The sequence below is a fragment of the Pelobates fuscus genome, chromosome 6 (assembly GCF_036172605.1).
Source record: "Pelobates fuscus isolate aPelFus1 chromosome 6, aPelFus1.pri, whole genome shotgun sequence".
NCBI classification, from domain to species: Eukaryota; Metazoa; Chordata; class Amphibia; order Anura; family Pelobatidae; genus Pelobates; species Pelobates fuscus.
In genome coordinates this window covers 165,350,391-165,367,529 of record NC_086322.1, presented here as the reverse complement: position 1 = coordinate 165,367,529, position 17,139 = coordinate 165,350,391, and the positions used below count along the sequence as shown (strand labels likewise).

General features: G+C 45.2%; 1 protein-coding gene across 1 annotated transcript in view; it reads left to right on the top strand.

The window, feature by feature from the left end:
• Nucleotides 1–16,740, top strand: part of TBC1D9 (TBC1 domain family member 9) — a 79,548-nt gene extending 62,808 nt beyond the window's left edge. Inside the window, exons 16-21 of the mRNA XM_063458457.1 lie at nt 1,136–1,376; nt 1,782–1,847; nt 2,180–2,266; nt 14,587–14,649; nt 14,760–14,863; nt 15,898–16,740. Coding sequence (XP_063314527.1) covers nt 1,136–1,376; nt 1,782–1,847; nt 2,180–2,266; nt 14,587–14,649; nt 14,760–14,863; nt 15,898–16,587 — 1,251 coding nt within the window. The 3' untranslated portion in view covers nt 16,588–16,740. The remainder of the gene's footprint in view (nt 1–1,135; nt 1,377–1,781; nt 1,848–2,179; nt 2,267–14,586; nt 14,650–14,759; nt 14,864–15,897) is intronic.
• Nucleotides 16,741–17,139: the final 399 nt, after the last annotated feature.

Below are 17,139 nucleotides of genomic sequence, written 5' to 3'. Positions count from 1 at the left end.
ACACACACACAGACTGACCCCCCACACACACACACACAGACTGACCCCCCACACACACACACACAGACTGACCCCCCCCCCCACACACACACAGACTGACCCCCCCCCACACACACACACAGACTGACCCCCCACACACACTCACACACACACACTGAACCCCTCCCCCACACACTCACACACACACACTGAACCCCTCCCCCACAGACTCGCACACACACACTGAACCCCTCCCCCACAGACTCACACACACACACTGACCCCCCTCCCAACACACACACACACACACACACTGAGTCACACTGCCTCTGTGCAGAGCTGAGCTGTCTCTCCCCAGAGTTTTTCTCTGTGACCCAGGAGGAAGTCCTCCCAGCACAGTGCCCCCTCTGGCCGCACGTTTGAAAAGGGTGGAACACCGTTCCACAGTGACAGTGCTGCTGCAGCTTGTGAAGGGAGACGCAGTGCTCCCGACTTCAATTTCACCCCCCCTCTTGACACCACTGTCCACAAGCTCCTGTAGAGGTCTGTAGCTGCACCACTGAGAACCTGCTAGAGGATACCAAATCAAGATGCCATTAGAGAATCCCTTCTCTACATGGTCAGAAAACCAATAGAGGAGTACTGCTTCAATTTCTGGGAATCCGTAGAGCAAAGCATTTACATTTCTAAAGAATTTTCCCTGCCACAACTAAATAAATATATATATAACAACCACCATCCCTTTAGCAGGGATGCCACTGTTTGTCTTGTGCCTGTGAGCTGCACTGCTCTATGAAACGTTACAGTTCTCTGTACCTGACTGACCAACAAATTATCCTTCCGCACTGTGAAAAATGGTTGTGTGCATGTGCATCTTAAAGGGACACTCCAGTCTCTTATAACACTTAAGCTTGCTGAAGTTCTTTAGCGTGTAACTGCATGTTCCTGCAGTCTTTTCTTTAGAAAAGTACAGACTTCAAGAGTAATTGGTACTCTTAAATATCCATTTATTAACCACTTCCTTCTGTTAAGCGAACATTCGGGAGAGTTTCCTTCCTTTCTCTCTCTAAACCCTGAAAACCCTGAAAGCAGAAGTGAGTGCTACTCATAGAGAAGTGTTGGTTTCTAAAAGCATTGGTTGTCTAAAATGTTTCAGGCAGAGCACTTAAACAGCTGCTACTGGGGAGGAACAAGCAATGCCATCGACCGTCATGATCCAGGCCTTCCTTACCATGACCAGTACCGCATAGATTTCCAACAGTTCAAAGAATTGTTTATCGTTCTGTTTCCTTGGGCATCTGGAACACACACTGATTTCATGGCGATTCGTTTGTTCAGAGTACTGGATGAAAATGGAGATTACTTTATAAACTTTCGAGAGTTTGTCTCTGGGCTCAGTGAGTAGAACACCTGGAAGTGTATATAAATTCTTGTTTTGTCTTTTAATTGTTTTTTGTTTTTTTGAGAAAATACTAAATGTAAAAGTTAAAAGATTTGGCTGTTCTGATTCTTGAAACATTAACATTCATAGTGGGGAAAAAAAATCTAAATTCTTAATTAATCCATTTCTACTCAAGCAATTGGTGCCTAGAGTCAAAATAAATTCTGAGCAAAAAATATTCAGCATGATTTAAATGAGTGGCCATGTTCACTATCCAGACTCTAATTCATTATTTACCCCCCTCCTCCACCCCCCCCCCCCCCCCCAGCATTGAGTATTTACATTTTAATGTTCCAACGTTAGGGAGACACAAGGAATCTGTCTCTCCATCTTCTGTAACTGTTGATTGGTCTTCTTCTAGGTATTGCATGTCATGGTGACCTCACTGAAAAGCTTAGGCTACTGTACAGGATGCACCTTTTACCAGGTGAGCTATTAACATTAAATGTTACCTGTTAAAATAATTCTGCAGGATGCAACACAAAATAAAGTCACAGAATAAAAAATTGTGTACATAATGTCCATAGAAGTCTAATCAAGTGATACACTCATATATAAAATTGTACATGATTTTAGGGATTTTTCAAATAACCTGATGTTAAATCTGTGGATTTTGCTACTATGCCAGTGTTTAACTTAAAAAGTACAGTATACTCATTCTGAGTGGTTATAAACAAAAGGGAGTTTTAAGCCACAAATCAGAATGGGGTCTGTTGGGAAAACTTGCTATAAATACTATTCTTCCTTTCTGTAATATAGATGTGCCCCTAGATTATGGAGAGCCAGACTCTGCGTATGAGGCAACACATTACTTTTTTGAAGATTTCACACCTGAGTGCAGCCAAGGTATGTTTACAGCCATTGGTATTCAAATACTCTAGAAGGCTTCCCATCTGCTATAATCCGGAACAGTTAGTGCCTCAGCTTGAAAAGCATGAGCTTGGCCTGTCGGCCTTGTGTAGAATTTCTTATGCCTCTCACCATTAATCTATTTAAAATCCTATTTTTTTCTGCCCTTTTAAGAATTAAATCACTTTTGTTTCTGTTTATGCCACATTTCCCTGCCTGTGACTTATACAGCCTGCATTAAAAAAAAAATAGTTAGTTTTCAATCCGTACAGTGTGTTTACTTTAGAGGTCTTTCTCGCCTGTTCTGAAAATTTTACTTTAATCACACACAGGCAGCTCCTGTAGGCTCTAGCAGACTATCAACAGAGCAGACGATTCTGAATTAAACAGACTGTGCAGTAAACAAAGTTTAAACAGGAGATCTCTTTGTAGGTCACTTGCAGGGAGGTGTAATTAAAGCTGTATAAACAATGATTTGACTCTTAAATGTGAGATAATTAAGCAATGAAACTACAGAGGCATGGCCTATACACCAAAACCTCTTCATTAAGTTAAAGTTGTTTTTGTACTTTATTGTTGAGATTGCTGAAGCTTTAAGAACAGCAGGACATACTTCTTAAATGTCTGTCTATGTGACAGCTATAAACCACTTTGAGGTTTTACTGAGAAATCGACTAGTGAAGCGGATAAGTACTTGAGGCTGAATAAATGGTTGTCTAAAATCCATGTTTCGGCGTCTGTTCTATTTGGAGGCCGTTACTGACCCAAGGTAAGACCGCATTGAATGTTTTTGAACAACACATTTTGAACATTGGATGAGTTGTGAAGAGAAACTTAAATTCCAACTCTGACCAGTAGAGGGTATTCAAATCTCTTAAACATATGCTGTAACTTTCTGTGTAAAGGAAAACTGGTGACCGAACAATCTGTTTAGATGCATGACTAATCTTGACCATCATTTGAGTGAATCTTAATTCTAAATGTCGAGTGAATATGGATTACTAAACTGTTTAAGTGGTACAATGTGTGAACATCACATGGCTACTTTTTCACGTATCTAGTGATTGCTTGCAGCTGAGGTTTAGGGAGTACCTGCTGTCAAGATGCTGTAGACTGCAATTTCCATGATTCTCAATTTGACAAGATACTTTGATCTATTCTTCACCTCCGTTACCCTGTTATCATCAATGGTGCTATAATCCATTCACTCAGATTTGCTGTGTAGATTTTCTAAAATGACATGTATCTACTGAACATTTTTAAATTGAGTATATTTGTATTGACATTCCTGTGAACCTTCTAAGCCCTCAATCACCTCTCTGAAAAGGTTTATGAATGTTGATACCAGGGCATGATTGGTAGATCTTCACACTTCAAAACATGTATAACAAAACTTTGTGTGTTCAGGTGGGAGGACCATGGAAAGCAGGAGAGTCTGCCAAGTGAGGAAATAATTTACAAACAAATTGTTCTTAAATTACATATTTGGGGGATTGTCTTCCTAAAGCAAAATAATGACCCCATCATATTATGCTCGTGGTGCATCATGAACATAACTTTTTTAGCTTTGAAGAGTGTTTTTCTGAATATATATATATTCTCACACACACACAAAACCAAGAGCGCTGCACTCACCTGAACATTATAGGGTGCTGCTGGGGCCAAAATATACAAAATACAGAATCCAGCACACTCGCTTATTCACTAAACAATGATTTCAAATCTTAGAGATTGTAATAGTTTTATTTAAAAACACCTCACCTGGGGGGCGTGTCCTGACCGCGCATGTGAGCGGACGTGCAGGAACGGAGCTCTCCCGGCCCGCGGCAATAAAGCGGTTTTAACAGCGAGAATAACCCTACGAAACGAGCAAAAAACTCATACACCCACAGGTAAACACCCCTGCTCCTAATGGCCACAAAGACATTTAAACAAAAAACCCTCAATCCTCACCTAGAAAGGTCACAACCCACGGAGCCGAAAATCCAAGATGGCGCCGATGGACGGCACTCGCCTGCTCACAGCAATGATACAGGAGAATACCAGCCTGAGCACAGCAGCCCAGCAACAAATGCCTCTATCAGGCTAATCATGCAGGAGCTACAAACCTCATTTAAGGCTGACCTCCAACAGATGACTGCTGACATCAAAGCGGACATCCACAGCATGGGGGAGCACACTACCCGCCTGGAAGACAGGACTTAAGAACTGGTGGAGGCACATAATACAATGGCGGAGGCCTACACAGATCTAGAACGCAAACTAAAATCCTTGGAAGAAAAGATGGCCGACCAAGAAGACAGCAGCAGACGGAATAACATCCGTATTAGGGGCATACCATATCACAACAAGATTTATCCAGGTATGTCAAAGACCTGTTTAAAACCCTGATCCCTTCTCTGTCTGAATTTGACCTAATCCTGGACAGGACCCACAGACTCCCCAAGCCTAAACATCTCCCACCTGACACTGTGAGATACGATCACGAGAGTCAAGGACAGAATCATGCAGACCTCCAGGAACGTGAACAAATGGCCGGAATTGTATGAAGCTGTTCACAGATCTCTACTCACCGACCATGCTCAAATGCCGAGCTTTTGCACCGATCACAGAGGCACTGAGAAACGCGAATATCCCTACAAATGGGGCTTCCCTACAAAACTACTAATTAAAAGAAACGGCGTAGACAAGCCCATCATGACTCCGGAAGATGGCAAAACGGCGCTTCAAGAATGGAACATACCCTTCCTACCCAGTGGTGTATCCTGGTTTTGTGCTGCCCTAGGCAGGACAAAACTCAGGCGCCCCACCCAACCCTTCCATGCGCCACCCCCACCCAAACCTTCCACCCTGCCCCGCATTCTAAATACACACACACACACATTCACTGACAAACACATACTCACTAACAGACACTCATTCACTAACAGGCAAACACACTCACTAACAGACACTCACTTACTAACAGACACTCACTTACAGACAGACACACACTGAGAGACAGACACACACTGAGAGACAGACACACACTGAGAGACAGACACACACTGAGAGACAGACACACACTGAGAGACAGACACACACTGAGAGACAGACACACACTGAGAGACAGACACACACTGAGAGACAGACACACACTGAGAGACAGACACACACTGAGAGACAGACACACACTGAGAGACAGACACACACTGAGAGACACACACACTGAGAGACAGACACACACTGAGAGACAGACACACACTGAGAGACAGACACACACTGAGAGACAGACACACACTGAGAGACAGACACACACTGAGAGACAGACACACACTGAGAGACAGACACACACTGAGAGACAGACACACACTGAGAGACAGACACACACTGAGAGACAGACACACACTGAGAGACAGACACACACTGAGAGACAGACACACACTGAGAGACAGACACACACTGAGAGACAGACACACACTGAGAGACAGACACACACTGAGAGACAGACACACACTGAGAGACAGACACACACTGAGAGACAGACACACACTGAGAGACAGACACACACTGAGAGACAGACACACACTGAGAGACAGACACACACTGAGAGACAGACACACACTGAGAGACAGACACACACTGAGAGACAGACACACACTGAGAGACAGACACACACTGAGAGACAGACACACACTGAGAGACAGACACACACTGAGAGACAGACACACACTGAGAGACAGACACACACTGAGAGACAGACACACACTGAGAGACAGACACACACTGAGAGACAGACACACACTGAGAGACAGACACACACTGAGAGACAGACACACACTGAGAGACAGACACACACTGAGAGACAGACACACACTGAGAGACAGACACACACTGAGAGACAGACACACACTGAGAGACAGACACACACTGAGAGACAGACACACACTGAGAGACAGACACACACTGAGAGACAGACACACACTGAGAGACAGACACACACTGAGAGACAGACACACACTGAGAGACACACACACTGAGAGACACACACACTGAGAGACACACACACTGAGAGACACACACACTGAGAGAGACACACACTGAGAGAGACACACACTGAGAGAGACACACACTGAGAGAGACACACACTGAGAGAGACACACACTGAGAGAGACACACACTGAGAGAGACACACACTGAGAGAGACACACACTGAGAGAGACACACACTGAGAGAGACACACACTGAGAGAGACACACACTGAGAGACACACACACTGAGAGACACACACACTGAGAGACACACACACTGAGAGACACACACACTGAGAGACACACACACTGAGAGACACACACACTGAGAGACACACACACTGAGAGACACACACACTGAGAGACACACACACTGAGAGACACACACACTGAGAGACACACACACTGAGAGACAGACACACACTGAGAGACAGACACACACTGAGAGACAGACACACACTGAGAGACAGACACACACTGAGAGACAGACACACACTGAGAGACAGACACACACTGAGAGACAGACACACACTGAGAGACAGACACACACTGAGAGACAGACACACACTGAGAGACAGACACACACTGAGAGACAGACACACACTGAGAGACAGACACACACTGAGAGACAGACACACACTGAGAGACAGACACACACTGAGAGACAGACACACACTGAGAGACAGACACACACTGAGAGACAGACACACACTGAGAGACAGACACACACTGAGAGACAGACACACACTGAGAGACAGACACACACTAAGAGAGACACTAAGAGACACTAACAGGCGCACACTAAGAGACACACTGACAGGCGCACACTAAGAGACACACTGACAGGCGCACACTAAGAGGCGCACACTAAGAGGCGCACACTAAGAGGCGCACACTAAGAGGCGCACAGACAGACAGACAGACACTTTTTTATTGTATTTATTTAACAACCCCCCCAGCCTCCTTACCTCTAGGAATGCTGGGAGGATGGAGGAATCTCTCTCTTCCTGGGGCTGCTGGGCTGGCTGTTAGGCGCGGGCGGCACTGGCGAGGGAGCACTTTCCCCTGAGCTCTCTGCTCAGCTCCCTCGCGCGCCGCCCGCAGAGTGAGGCGGAGCCAGAATATGACGTCATATTCCGGCTCCCAGCCTCACTCTGCGGGCGGCGCGCGAGGGAGCTGAGCAGAGAGCTCAGGGGAAAGTGCTCCCTCGCCAGTGCCGCCCGCGCCTAACAGCCAGCCCATCCGGCATGTCTGTTAGCCGCAAGGCTAACAAGACATTTGCCCTGGGTGTTTGGGGGCGGCTTTTTTTGCCGCCCCCTGGAAAATGCCGCCCAAGGCAAATGCCTTGTTTGCCTCGCGGCTAATACGCCCCTGTTCCTACCTACTAGCCCTCGGAAGAAACAAGCAACAGCCCAAGTGCCAAAGACGCTCTCTAAAGACTGGTCGCGAGTTCACAGAGCCTCCCAAGCACGCATGGACCCAGACAAGTCACCGACCTGAGGGACCCAGATTTAACGCCACGCCACTTCCTCCCACGAACTTAACGTACAGGTTTACACCGTTTATGTTTTATGTTACTATTATAGTTTACCTTAAGATGCCCAATAAGGGTTTAACAGAAGGCCATAGGCCTAGCCACAATGGGTGAGCATTACCCGTATGCACTAAGCTCGACCTAAGTTATTGTTGATCTCATACACACCGAGATCCAGATACCACACCCCGTGTGATACACCCCAAGGCTCTAATAGCCCTACTTCTCCATTGCATAAATTTGAACAAGTCCCTAATCCTAACTCTAATTTGAACCCCAACATTAACCCTAAATGTCCCATGTCCTAAGCTTAGTGAATGCACTAACTATAATGAAAGTGTAAAACTAGTTTTACTTACCTTCCAGGACCTGGCTGTGGAGGAGTAGCAGGAGTGCTAGCACGCATGTGCAGCACAGGATCCAGCTGCTTCCCCTCCCCGGAAGTGACGAGGGTATAGAAATCTGACAGGTATAGCAGAATGATAGAACACCGGGACCCCCTCACAGAGTAAGTAGTCAAACCGTTTAAGAACAGTTTGACAACTTACCTGGGGTTTGCTGGGATATGGGTCTGTAGTAGGGTATAGGAGCAGTGGTACAATGTGGGAGGGGTGCAGTGTGTGTGAAAGGTTCAGTGTATGTGTGTGTGGGGGGGTGTAGTGTGTGAATGCGTAGCGTGTGTGGGGAAATGTGTGTATGGGGGGGGCTGTGAATGTGTGTGTGTGCCTGGGGGCAGTGTGTATGGAGGCACTGTGTGTGTGTGTGTGCGTGTGTGTATGAGGCAATGTGTGAATGTGTATGGTGTGTGTGTGTGTGGGGGCAGTGTGTGTATGGGGGGCAGTGTGTGAATGTGTATGGTGTGTGTGTGTGTGTGTGGGGGGGGCAGTGTGTGTATGGGGGCAGTGTGTGAATGTGTATGGTGTGTGTGTGTGTGGGGGGGGGGCAGTGTGTATATGGGGGGCAGTGTGTGAATGTGTATGGTGTGTGTGTGTGTGTGTGGGGGCAGTGTGTCTATGGGGCTAGAGTTCACTCTCAACACTGCGACCACCAGGAACTCGTGGTGAGAGTGAACTCTAGCCCATAGCTCCAGGGCTAGAGTTCACTCTCGTGAGAGCCGGAGCAGTGCCGTGGTAACCGCGGCAACGCTTTGTGCTCGTGCGAGAAGGACGCAGAGGAGCTGCAGGCTGACCTCCTGGGTCCTTTCTCCCTCCCCTGCCGGCTCCACCCTTTCCCTTTGTCTCTCTCTCCCCCACATCTCTCTTCCTCTCTGTCTCTCTCTCCCCCTGTCTCTTTTTCCTCCCTCCACCATCTCTCTATCCCCCCTCTGTCTCTTTCCCCCATCCTTTCACTGTGCCCCTCTGTTTTATTTGCCCCCTCCCCTTGTGTCTCTTTATTTCCCCCCTCCCCTTGTCTCTTTATTTCCCCCTCCCCTTGTCTCTTTATTTCCCCCTCCCCTTGTGTCTCTTTATTTCCCCCTCCCCTTGTGTCTCTTTATTTCCCCCCTCCCCTTGTCTCTTTATTTCCCCCCCTCCCCTTGTCTCTTTATTTTCCCCCTCCCCTTGTGTCTCTTTATTCCCCCCCTTGTGTCTCTTTATTTCCCCCCTCCCCTTGTGTCTCTTTATTCCCCCCTTGTCTCTTTATTCCCCTCCTCCCCTTGTGTCTCTTTATTTCCCCCCTCCCCTTGTGTCTTTTTATTTCCCGCCTCCCCTTGTGTCTTTTTATTTCCCCCTCCCCTTGTCTCTTTATTTCCCCCTCCCCTTGTGTCTCTTTATTTCCCCCTCCCCTTGTGTCTCTTTATTCCCCCCCTCCCCTTGTCTCTTTATTTCCCCCCTCCCCTTGTGTCTCTTTATTCCCCCCCTTGTCTCTTTATTCCCCTCCTCCCCTTGTGTCTTTTTATTTCCCCCCTCCCCTTGTATCTCTTTATTTCCCCCCTCCCCTTGTCTCTTTATTTCCCCCTCCCCTTGTGTCTCTTTATTTCCCCCCTCCCCTTGTCTCTTTATTTCCCCCCTCCCCTTGTGTCTCTTTATTTCCCCCCTCCCCTTGTGTCTCTTTATTTCCCCCCTCCCCTTGTGTCTCTTTATTCCCCCCTTGTCTCTTTATTCCCCTCCTCCCCTTGTGTCTCTTTATTTCCCCCCTCCCCTTGTGTCTCTTTATTCCCCCCCTTGTCTCTTTATTTCCCCCTCCTCCCCTTGTGTCTCTTTATTTCCCCCTCCCCTTGTGTCTTTTTATTTCCCCCCTCCCCTTGTGTCTTTTTATTTCCCCCCTCCCCTTGTGTCTCTTTATTTCCCCCCTCCCCTTGTCTCTTTATTTCCCCCTCCCCTTGTCTCTTTATTTCCCCCTCCCCTTGTCTCTTTATTTCCCCCTCCCCTTGTGTCTCTTTATTTCCCCCTCCCCTTGTCTCTTTATTTCCCCCTCCCCTTGTCTCTTTATTTCCCCCTCCCCTTGTGTCTCTTTATTTCCCCCCTCCCCTTGTGTCTCTTTATTTCCCCCCCTCCCCTTGTCTCTTTATTCCCCCCTTGTCTCTTTATTCCCCTCCTCCCCTTGTGTCTCTTTATTTCCCCCCTCCCCTTGTGTCTCTTTATTCCCCCCCTTGTCTCTTTATTCCCCTCCTCCCCTTGTGTCTCTTTATTTCCCCCTCCCCTTGTGTCTTTTTATTTCCCCCCTCCCCTTGTGTCTCTTTATTTCCCCCCCTCCCCTTGTATCTCTTTATTTCCCCCCTCCCCTTGTATCTTTATTTCCCCCCTCCCCTTGTCTCTTTATTTCCCCCTCCCCTTGTCTCTTTATTTCCCCCCTCCCCTTGTGTCTCTTTATTTCCCCCCTCCCCTTGTGTCTCTTTATTTCCCCCTCCCCTTGTGTCTCTTTATTTCCCCCTCCCCTTGTGTCTCTTTATTTCCCCCCTCCCCTTGTGTCTCTTTATTTCCCCCCCTCCCCTTGTGTCTCTTTATTCCCCCCTTGTCTCTTTATTCCCCTCCTCCCCTTGTATCTCTTTATTTCCCCCCTCCCCTTGTATCTCTTTATTTCCCCCCTCCCCTTGTCTCTTTATTTCCCCCTCCCCTTGTGTCTCTTTATTTCCCCCTCCCCTTGTGTCTCTTTATTTCCCCCCACCCTTGTGTCTCTTTATTTCCCCCCTCCCCTTGTATCTCTTTATTTCCCCCCTCCCCTTGTGTCTTTTTATTTCCCGCCTCCCCTTGTGTCTTTTTATTTCCCCCCTCCCCTTGTATCTCTTTATTTCCCCCCTCCCCTTGTCTCTTTATTTCCCCCTCCCCTTGTCTCTTTATTTCCCCCCTCCCCTTGTGTCTTTATTTCCCCCTCCCCTTGTGTCTCTTTATTTCCCCCCCTCCCCTTGTGTCTCTTTATTTCCCCCCCTCCCCTTGTCTCTTTATTTCCCCCCCTCCCCTTGTGTCTCTTTATTCCCCTCCTCCCCTTGTGTCTCTTTATTTCCCCCTCCCCTTGTGTCTTTTTATTTCCCCCTCCCCTTGTATCTCTTTATTTCCCCCCTCCCCTTGTGTCTCTTTATTTCCCCCTCCCCTTGTGTCTCTTTATTTCCCCCTCCTCTTGTGTCTCTTTATTCCACCCTCCCCTTGTGTCTCTTTATTCCCCCCTCCCCTTGTGTCTCTTTATTCCCCCCTCCCCTTGTGTCTCTTTATTCCCCCCTCCCCTTGTGTCTCTTTATTTCCCCCCTCCCCTTGTGTCTCTTTATCCCCCCCTTGTGTCTCTTTATCCCCCCCTTGTGTCTCTTTATCCCCCCTTGTGTCTCTTTATCCCCCCTTGTGTCTCTTTATTCCCCCCCACTTGTGTCTCTTTATTATTCCCCCCCACTTGTGTCTCTTTATTATTCCCCCCACTTGTGTCTCTTTATTATTCCCCCCCACTTGTGTCTCTTTATTTCCCCCCCACACTTGTGTCTCTTTATTTCCCCCCCCCCACTTGTGTCTCTTTATTTCCCCCCTCCCCTTGTGTCTCTTTATTCCCCCCTCCCCTTGTGTCTCTTCCCCCTCCCCTTGTGTCTCTTTATTTCCACCCTCCCCTTGTGTCTCTTTATTCCCCCCTCCCCTTGTGTCTCTTTATTCTCCCCTCCCCTTGTGTCTCTTTATTCCCCCCTCCCCTTGTGTCTCTTTATTCCCACCCTCCCCTTGTGTCTCTTTATTTCCCCCCCCACTTGTGTCTCTTTATTCCCCCCCCCACTTGTGTCTCTTTATTCCCCCCCCCACTTGTGTCTCTTTATTCCCCCCCCCCACTTGTCTCTTTATTTCCCCCCCCCACACTTGTGTCTCTTTATTTCCCCCCCCCACACTTGTGTCTCTTTATTTCCCCCCTCCCCCTCCCCCTCCCCTCCCCCTCCCCTCCCTTCCCTTCCCTTCCACTCCCCTCCCATTTACCTGATTGAGTGGGGCTGGGGCCGGCCGCATTCCGCGCTGGAGCCGCCGGACCGGGTGGCAGCCTCGCCGGTCCGGCGGCACTCCTTTCACTAATGCAGACACGCTGGGGGCTGATGGAGGAGGGAGGAGCATGTCTCTGTACCATGCTCCCTCGCGGTTCCTGTGCTGGGAATTGTGGGAACTGCGAGGGAGCATGGTACAGAGACATGCTCCTCCCTCCTCCATCAGCCCCCAGCGTGTCTGCATTAGTGAAAGGAGTGCTGCCGGACCGGCGAGGCTGCCACCCGGTCCGGTGGCTCCAGCGCGGAATGCGGCCGCCGACCGGCCCCTTCAGAGTGTGTGCCACCGGACCGGCCACCCGGTGGCACATACTTGTTCAGAGCAGCCCCCAGGTGCCGCGGCCCACCGGGAAAATTCCCGGTATCCCGGTGGGCCAGTCCGGCCCTGTGTGTGTGTGTGTGTGTGTATATGTATATATGTATATGTATATGTATGTATATATATGTATATGTATATGTATATATATATATATATATATATATATATATATATATATATATATTCGATCAAGAAGCTGCACTGACCTGAACACACATACATTATAGGGTGCTTCTGTGGCATGCTTATGCAATATATAATCATATAATGTAACTAAACTCCCATTATTTTTTGCATAGATGAGGTGTTTTTAAATAAAACTATTACATTCTGTAAAATGTCAAATTGTTGTTCAGCGACTGCGCTGGATCTTCTATGGTGTGTGTGTGTGTATATAATTTTTTTTTTTTTTTATTTTTTTTAACACAAATAATTTTAATTTGCATAAATATTTAACAGTTTGTGATTGTACATGTAGTTTGATCCAATTGTTACCAGACTCCAGGCATGATGAGCACTTCTAATAACTGAAGTGTTCATGGTGCACATTTGGAGATTAACCCCTCTGCTGCCAGAAGGGGCAGTGCCATTGGGTTATCATCAGCCAGCCCTTGAACTAGAGTTCAGGGCCGACTGTCTATTTGGGGTATTTTTCCAATTGGCTAAAATCGGTGAAATGATCTCAATCACTGAATGCCTGACAGGATCGACATTCGGCAGAAGCCAGATGTCGTACATCCTGCTTCAGCGCAGACCAAGGCAAAAACCTTTTTGAGGGCAAGCGGTTTGCCACATTACTGGAGAATGGGGCCTTGGCACTCCTGGTAACATAACGATTGCAGTTGTTATGATACTTTGGGTAACACTTTATGCGCAAGTTCTTTGAAAAGGCTTTATAATCGTGTTTAGGCACTACTCCAGGGATAAGCAAACTTCGGCACCCCAGATGTTGTGGACTACATCCCCCATAATGCTGACAAAGCATCATGGAAACATCTGGAGTGTTAAAGGTTGCCTATGCCTACACTACTCCATTCGACAATCTCTGCACTGGGAAAACATTGACTTACTGCACATCTCACAGTGTTCAAACATGGGTTCACTAATACTGCCAACCCTTTTTACCTGCACTTTGGGTTCAACAAAAAGGTATTATGCAAAAAGGAAAAAAAATACATTTCTCTTAAAGAAAACTTTAAATTTGAAGTATTAAAATGGTAGTTACCTGTAGATGTCTCTGCTGTGCACATTGAGTGGTTTACCAGTCCCCTTCCTCTGTTGTGCAGAGTAGAGTTTAAAAAAAAAAAAAAAAGTTTGTACTTTTTAGAGTAATATTAAAAAAATAGTATAAAACTATTATTTTGTTTGAGTGATAAAACAACGAATAAGGTAGTAAAAGATCAGGTAGGGGCCTAAATAAGTAAGTGGTAGTACAGTTTTGCACTGTACAAAAGGAACACTGTAGTTCAAAATACAAACTTACTCACCTTTTCGCTCATTCCACGCAGTTCTTGCTGTGGCTGGCTCTGCCTCAGTGGCTGAGATCATCAGTCTTGCATTGGGAGGCTATTGCACATGCTCTGCAAAACGCTGCACCAATCCGCATCTCTATGGGGAACGTTTAGTATGGAAATGCTGAATGCCATTACTGCACAGGACTAGGAAGCACATCTAGTGACTTTCTGAGTGACTGCTACTGTTAGTGATTGCTATTACTAGTCACCAATGTAAATGCTGCCTTTTCTCTATAAAGGCACCATTTACATTGAAAAGCCTGCAGGGACAGGTTAAAGACACCAGAACTGCATGCCAATGTCAGGGACCTTTTTTGTTCTTTCTTTCTTTCTTTCTTTTTATTTATTTTTTATTTATTAAATGGTCTTTGTCTAGTGCTAGTGAAAGCTGTGGTTTTACAGTGGTGGGGGATGATGATTTTGCATTATTAATATAGATAGTTTAGAAAAACTCAAGAGACCCCCTAACAGATGGTTTTTCATTACACATATCCTATTGCAGCACTCCGATCAAGACCAGTTGCACTCGATGGCGGTATACCACTCCATCTAAGAATAGACAAAGGTAACCAACAATCCTCAAAACATGTCTGTGCTGTAGCTAATGAGATACTTTTAAATTGACTTAATTCATGTTTGGTCTTCTTACACGTTTTGCGTTTTTATATTCCCTAGGTAAAAAGCCTCTAAGGCAGGACGTTCAGCATTACTCTCGTCTATCTGCAGAAGAGAGAAGAGCTAAACAGAAACTTGCACACCAATTACCCAAATTAAGCCAGGTCAGTACATGGAAAAATGATTAAAGATTTGTTCTAATTGCAAATCTTATTTGGGTTTGGAGATATTGTAGAGTTTTCTTTCTTTTTTTTTTTTTTTTTTTCTTTTTATGCGTTGTAAAATAGTCCATAGCAATCCTTGGCATTAAAGGAAGACTCTAAGCATCATAACCACTACAGCCTGAAAGCAGGGGCCCCAGGCGCTCAACATAACTAAAAAAATTGTTGAACAACTTACTATGAGATGGCACCAATAGTACTTGGAATGTTCCTTTTAAAATCATGATATAAGCCTTCCAACAGAGAAGACTGTTCTTTTGCAGTAGGAAAATAAAGATGTGGAATTCTATACTTAAAGAGGTTGTCTTATCAGATTCTTTAGATTATTTTTATTTCAAAAACAGAATATGCAAGGATATAGTTTAATATGTATGTGAACAGGTTGATGATCCAAGGAGAAATCTGATTGCCATTACGGTATTTAAGGAATTTTTCCAATTTTTGTGGCATAATTGGAAACTGCTTAAAAGCATGGGTTTTATTAATGGTCAAACTTGGTGAGTAATTTTTATTTGAATTTTTTCCAACATAGATTACTATGTAATACATTTAAATGAAGCCTGTAGTATTGTATTGCTAACACTATAGTTCCTTATTTGCAGATTAGTCTCCATACCCCCACCCCACTTCCCATAAAACTCTTTAAAAAAAAAAAAAAAAAAAAACCACTTTACAGCAGTGCCAAGGCCCCCTCAGCACTACCAGCCTTTCAGTGTTATCTGGCTCTAAATCGAATGGCCAATACAATGCTCCTCATAGCACAACTTTGGAAACAGATGCATGCATTGTAAGTGCCATGCACGCATCCAAATTATTTGCATAGGAAAGCATTGCATTCCTATTAACATTGTGTGACAATTGTTTTGTTTTTTTGTTTTGTCTGATATCAAATTCTTCTTGTGAGAGGACTATAACATACTGAGTTGTTAGTGGAGCTTTAATCACATTTAAATTGCATTTATTTTTTTCATTCATAGAGTCACTTTATTGAGTTATGCAAAACCTTGTACAACATGTTCAGTGAAGACCCAAATGAACAAGAACTGTACCATGCCACCGCAGCAGTCACCAGCTTGCTGTTAGAGATTGGCGAAGTGGGTAGATGCTCCTCAAACCAAAATACTGAAGAACCTCCCTGTCAAACTAGCAGGGAGATTTTGGAAAGAACTTGTACAGAGAAACCTTCTAAAGCATATGGAAGGTTTTCCGACAGGCCAGTTAATTCCAATTATGCAGACTATTTAAACTCTGATCAGATGGAGGAGGTAAAGCTGGAAGATTCTTCACCAAAAGACAATGGGGCATGTTCATCCATGCTTATATCTGATGATGACACTAAAGACGATAGCTCAATGTCCTCATACTCTGTCTTAAGTGCTGGATCACATGAAGAGGACAAACTGCACTGTGAAGATATTGGAGATGACACCATATTAGTGCGGAGCCAGAACAAAGCCTCTTTGCCTTGTAATACCAGCCTAGACCGAGATTGGGCCATTTCATTTGAGCAGTTCCTGGCCTCTTTCTTAACTGAACCAGCTTTGGCTAGATACTTTGATAAGCCAGTGTCCATAATGGCTAGAATTGTAGATACTAAGAATTACCGTATGGTGGGTAAAGCCCTATCATCATTGAGTGACTATGACATGTCAGCCTTGTCTGGATAAGTGGGGAAAAACCTCACAATGCAACTTTAAACACTCTCTGAAACGTGAGAAAAACATTTAAAAAAAATTATTTCTTTAGTGGAGACAGCATATGGTCATTGGTAAAATGGAAATGCCTTAGATTATTGGAACAAAAAAAGCATCCATTTAAAAGTTTTTGTTTTTTTTTTGTTTTTTTTTTTTTTAAACTCTGGGAGGAAAAAAGAAGTTTGCACAAATTGCTTTCCATAGCCGAACTAAATGCTGGAATTGCTGGAGTTTTAACACAAATTTTTATTGAAACCAGATCCTTATATAGGCATGATTTTCAAACATTTTAAATAAAATAAAAATAAAGTCAATATTAAAAAATAGAGGAAAAAAGAATGGATATATATATACACAAATTAACTAGAATATATTATTTGGCATTTGAAGGACCGTAAATGAAATTGAGATCTTGTGCTTGTTACCCTGTGGCTCAGAATCCTTTTGTCTTGTATTTTACACTAGTTTTACTGTACAGACTTTTTAAAATGACAAGGATTTTAATTTGCAGAGATGCAGTGCAAC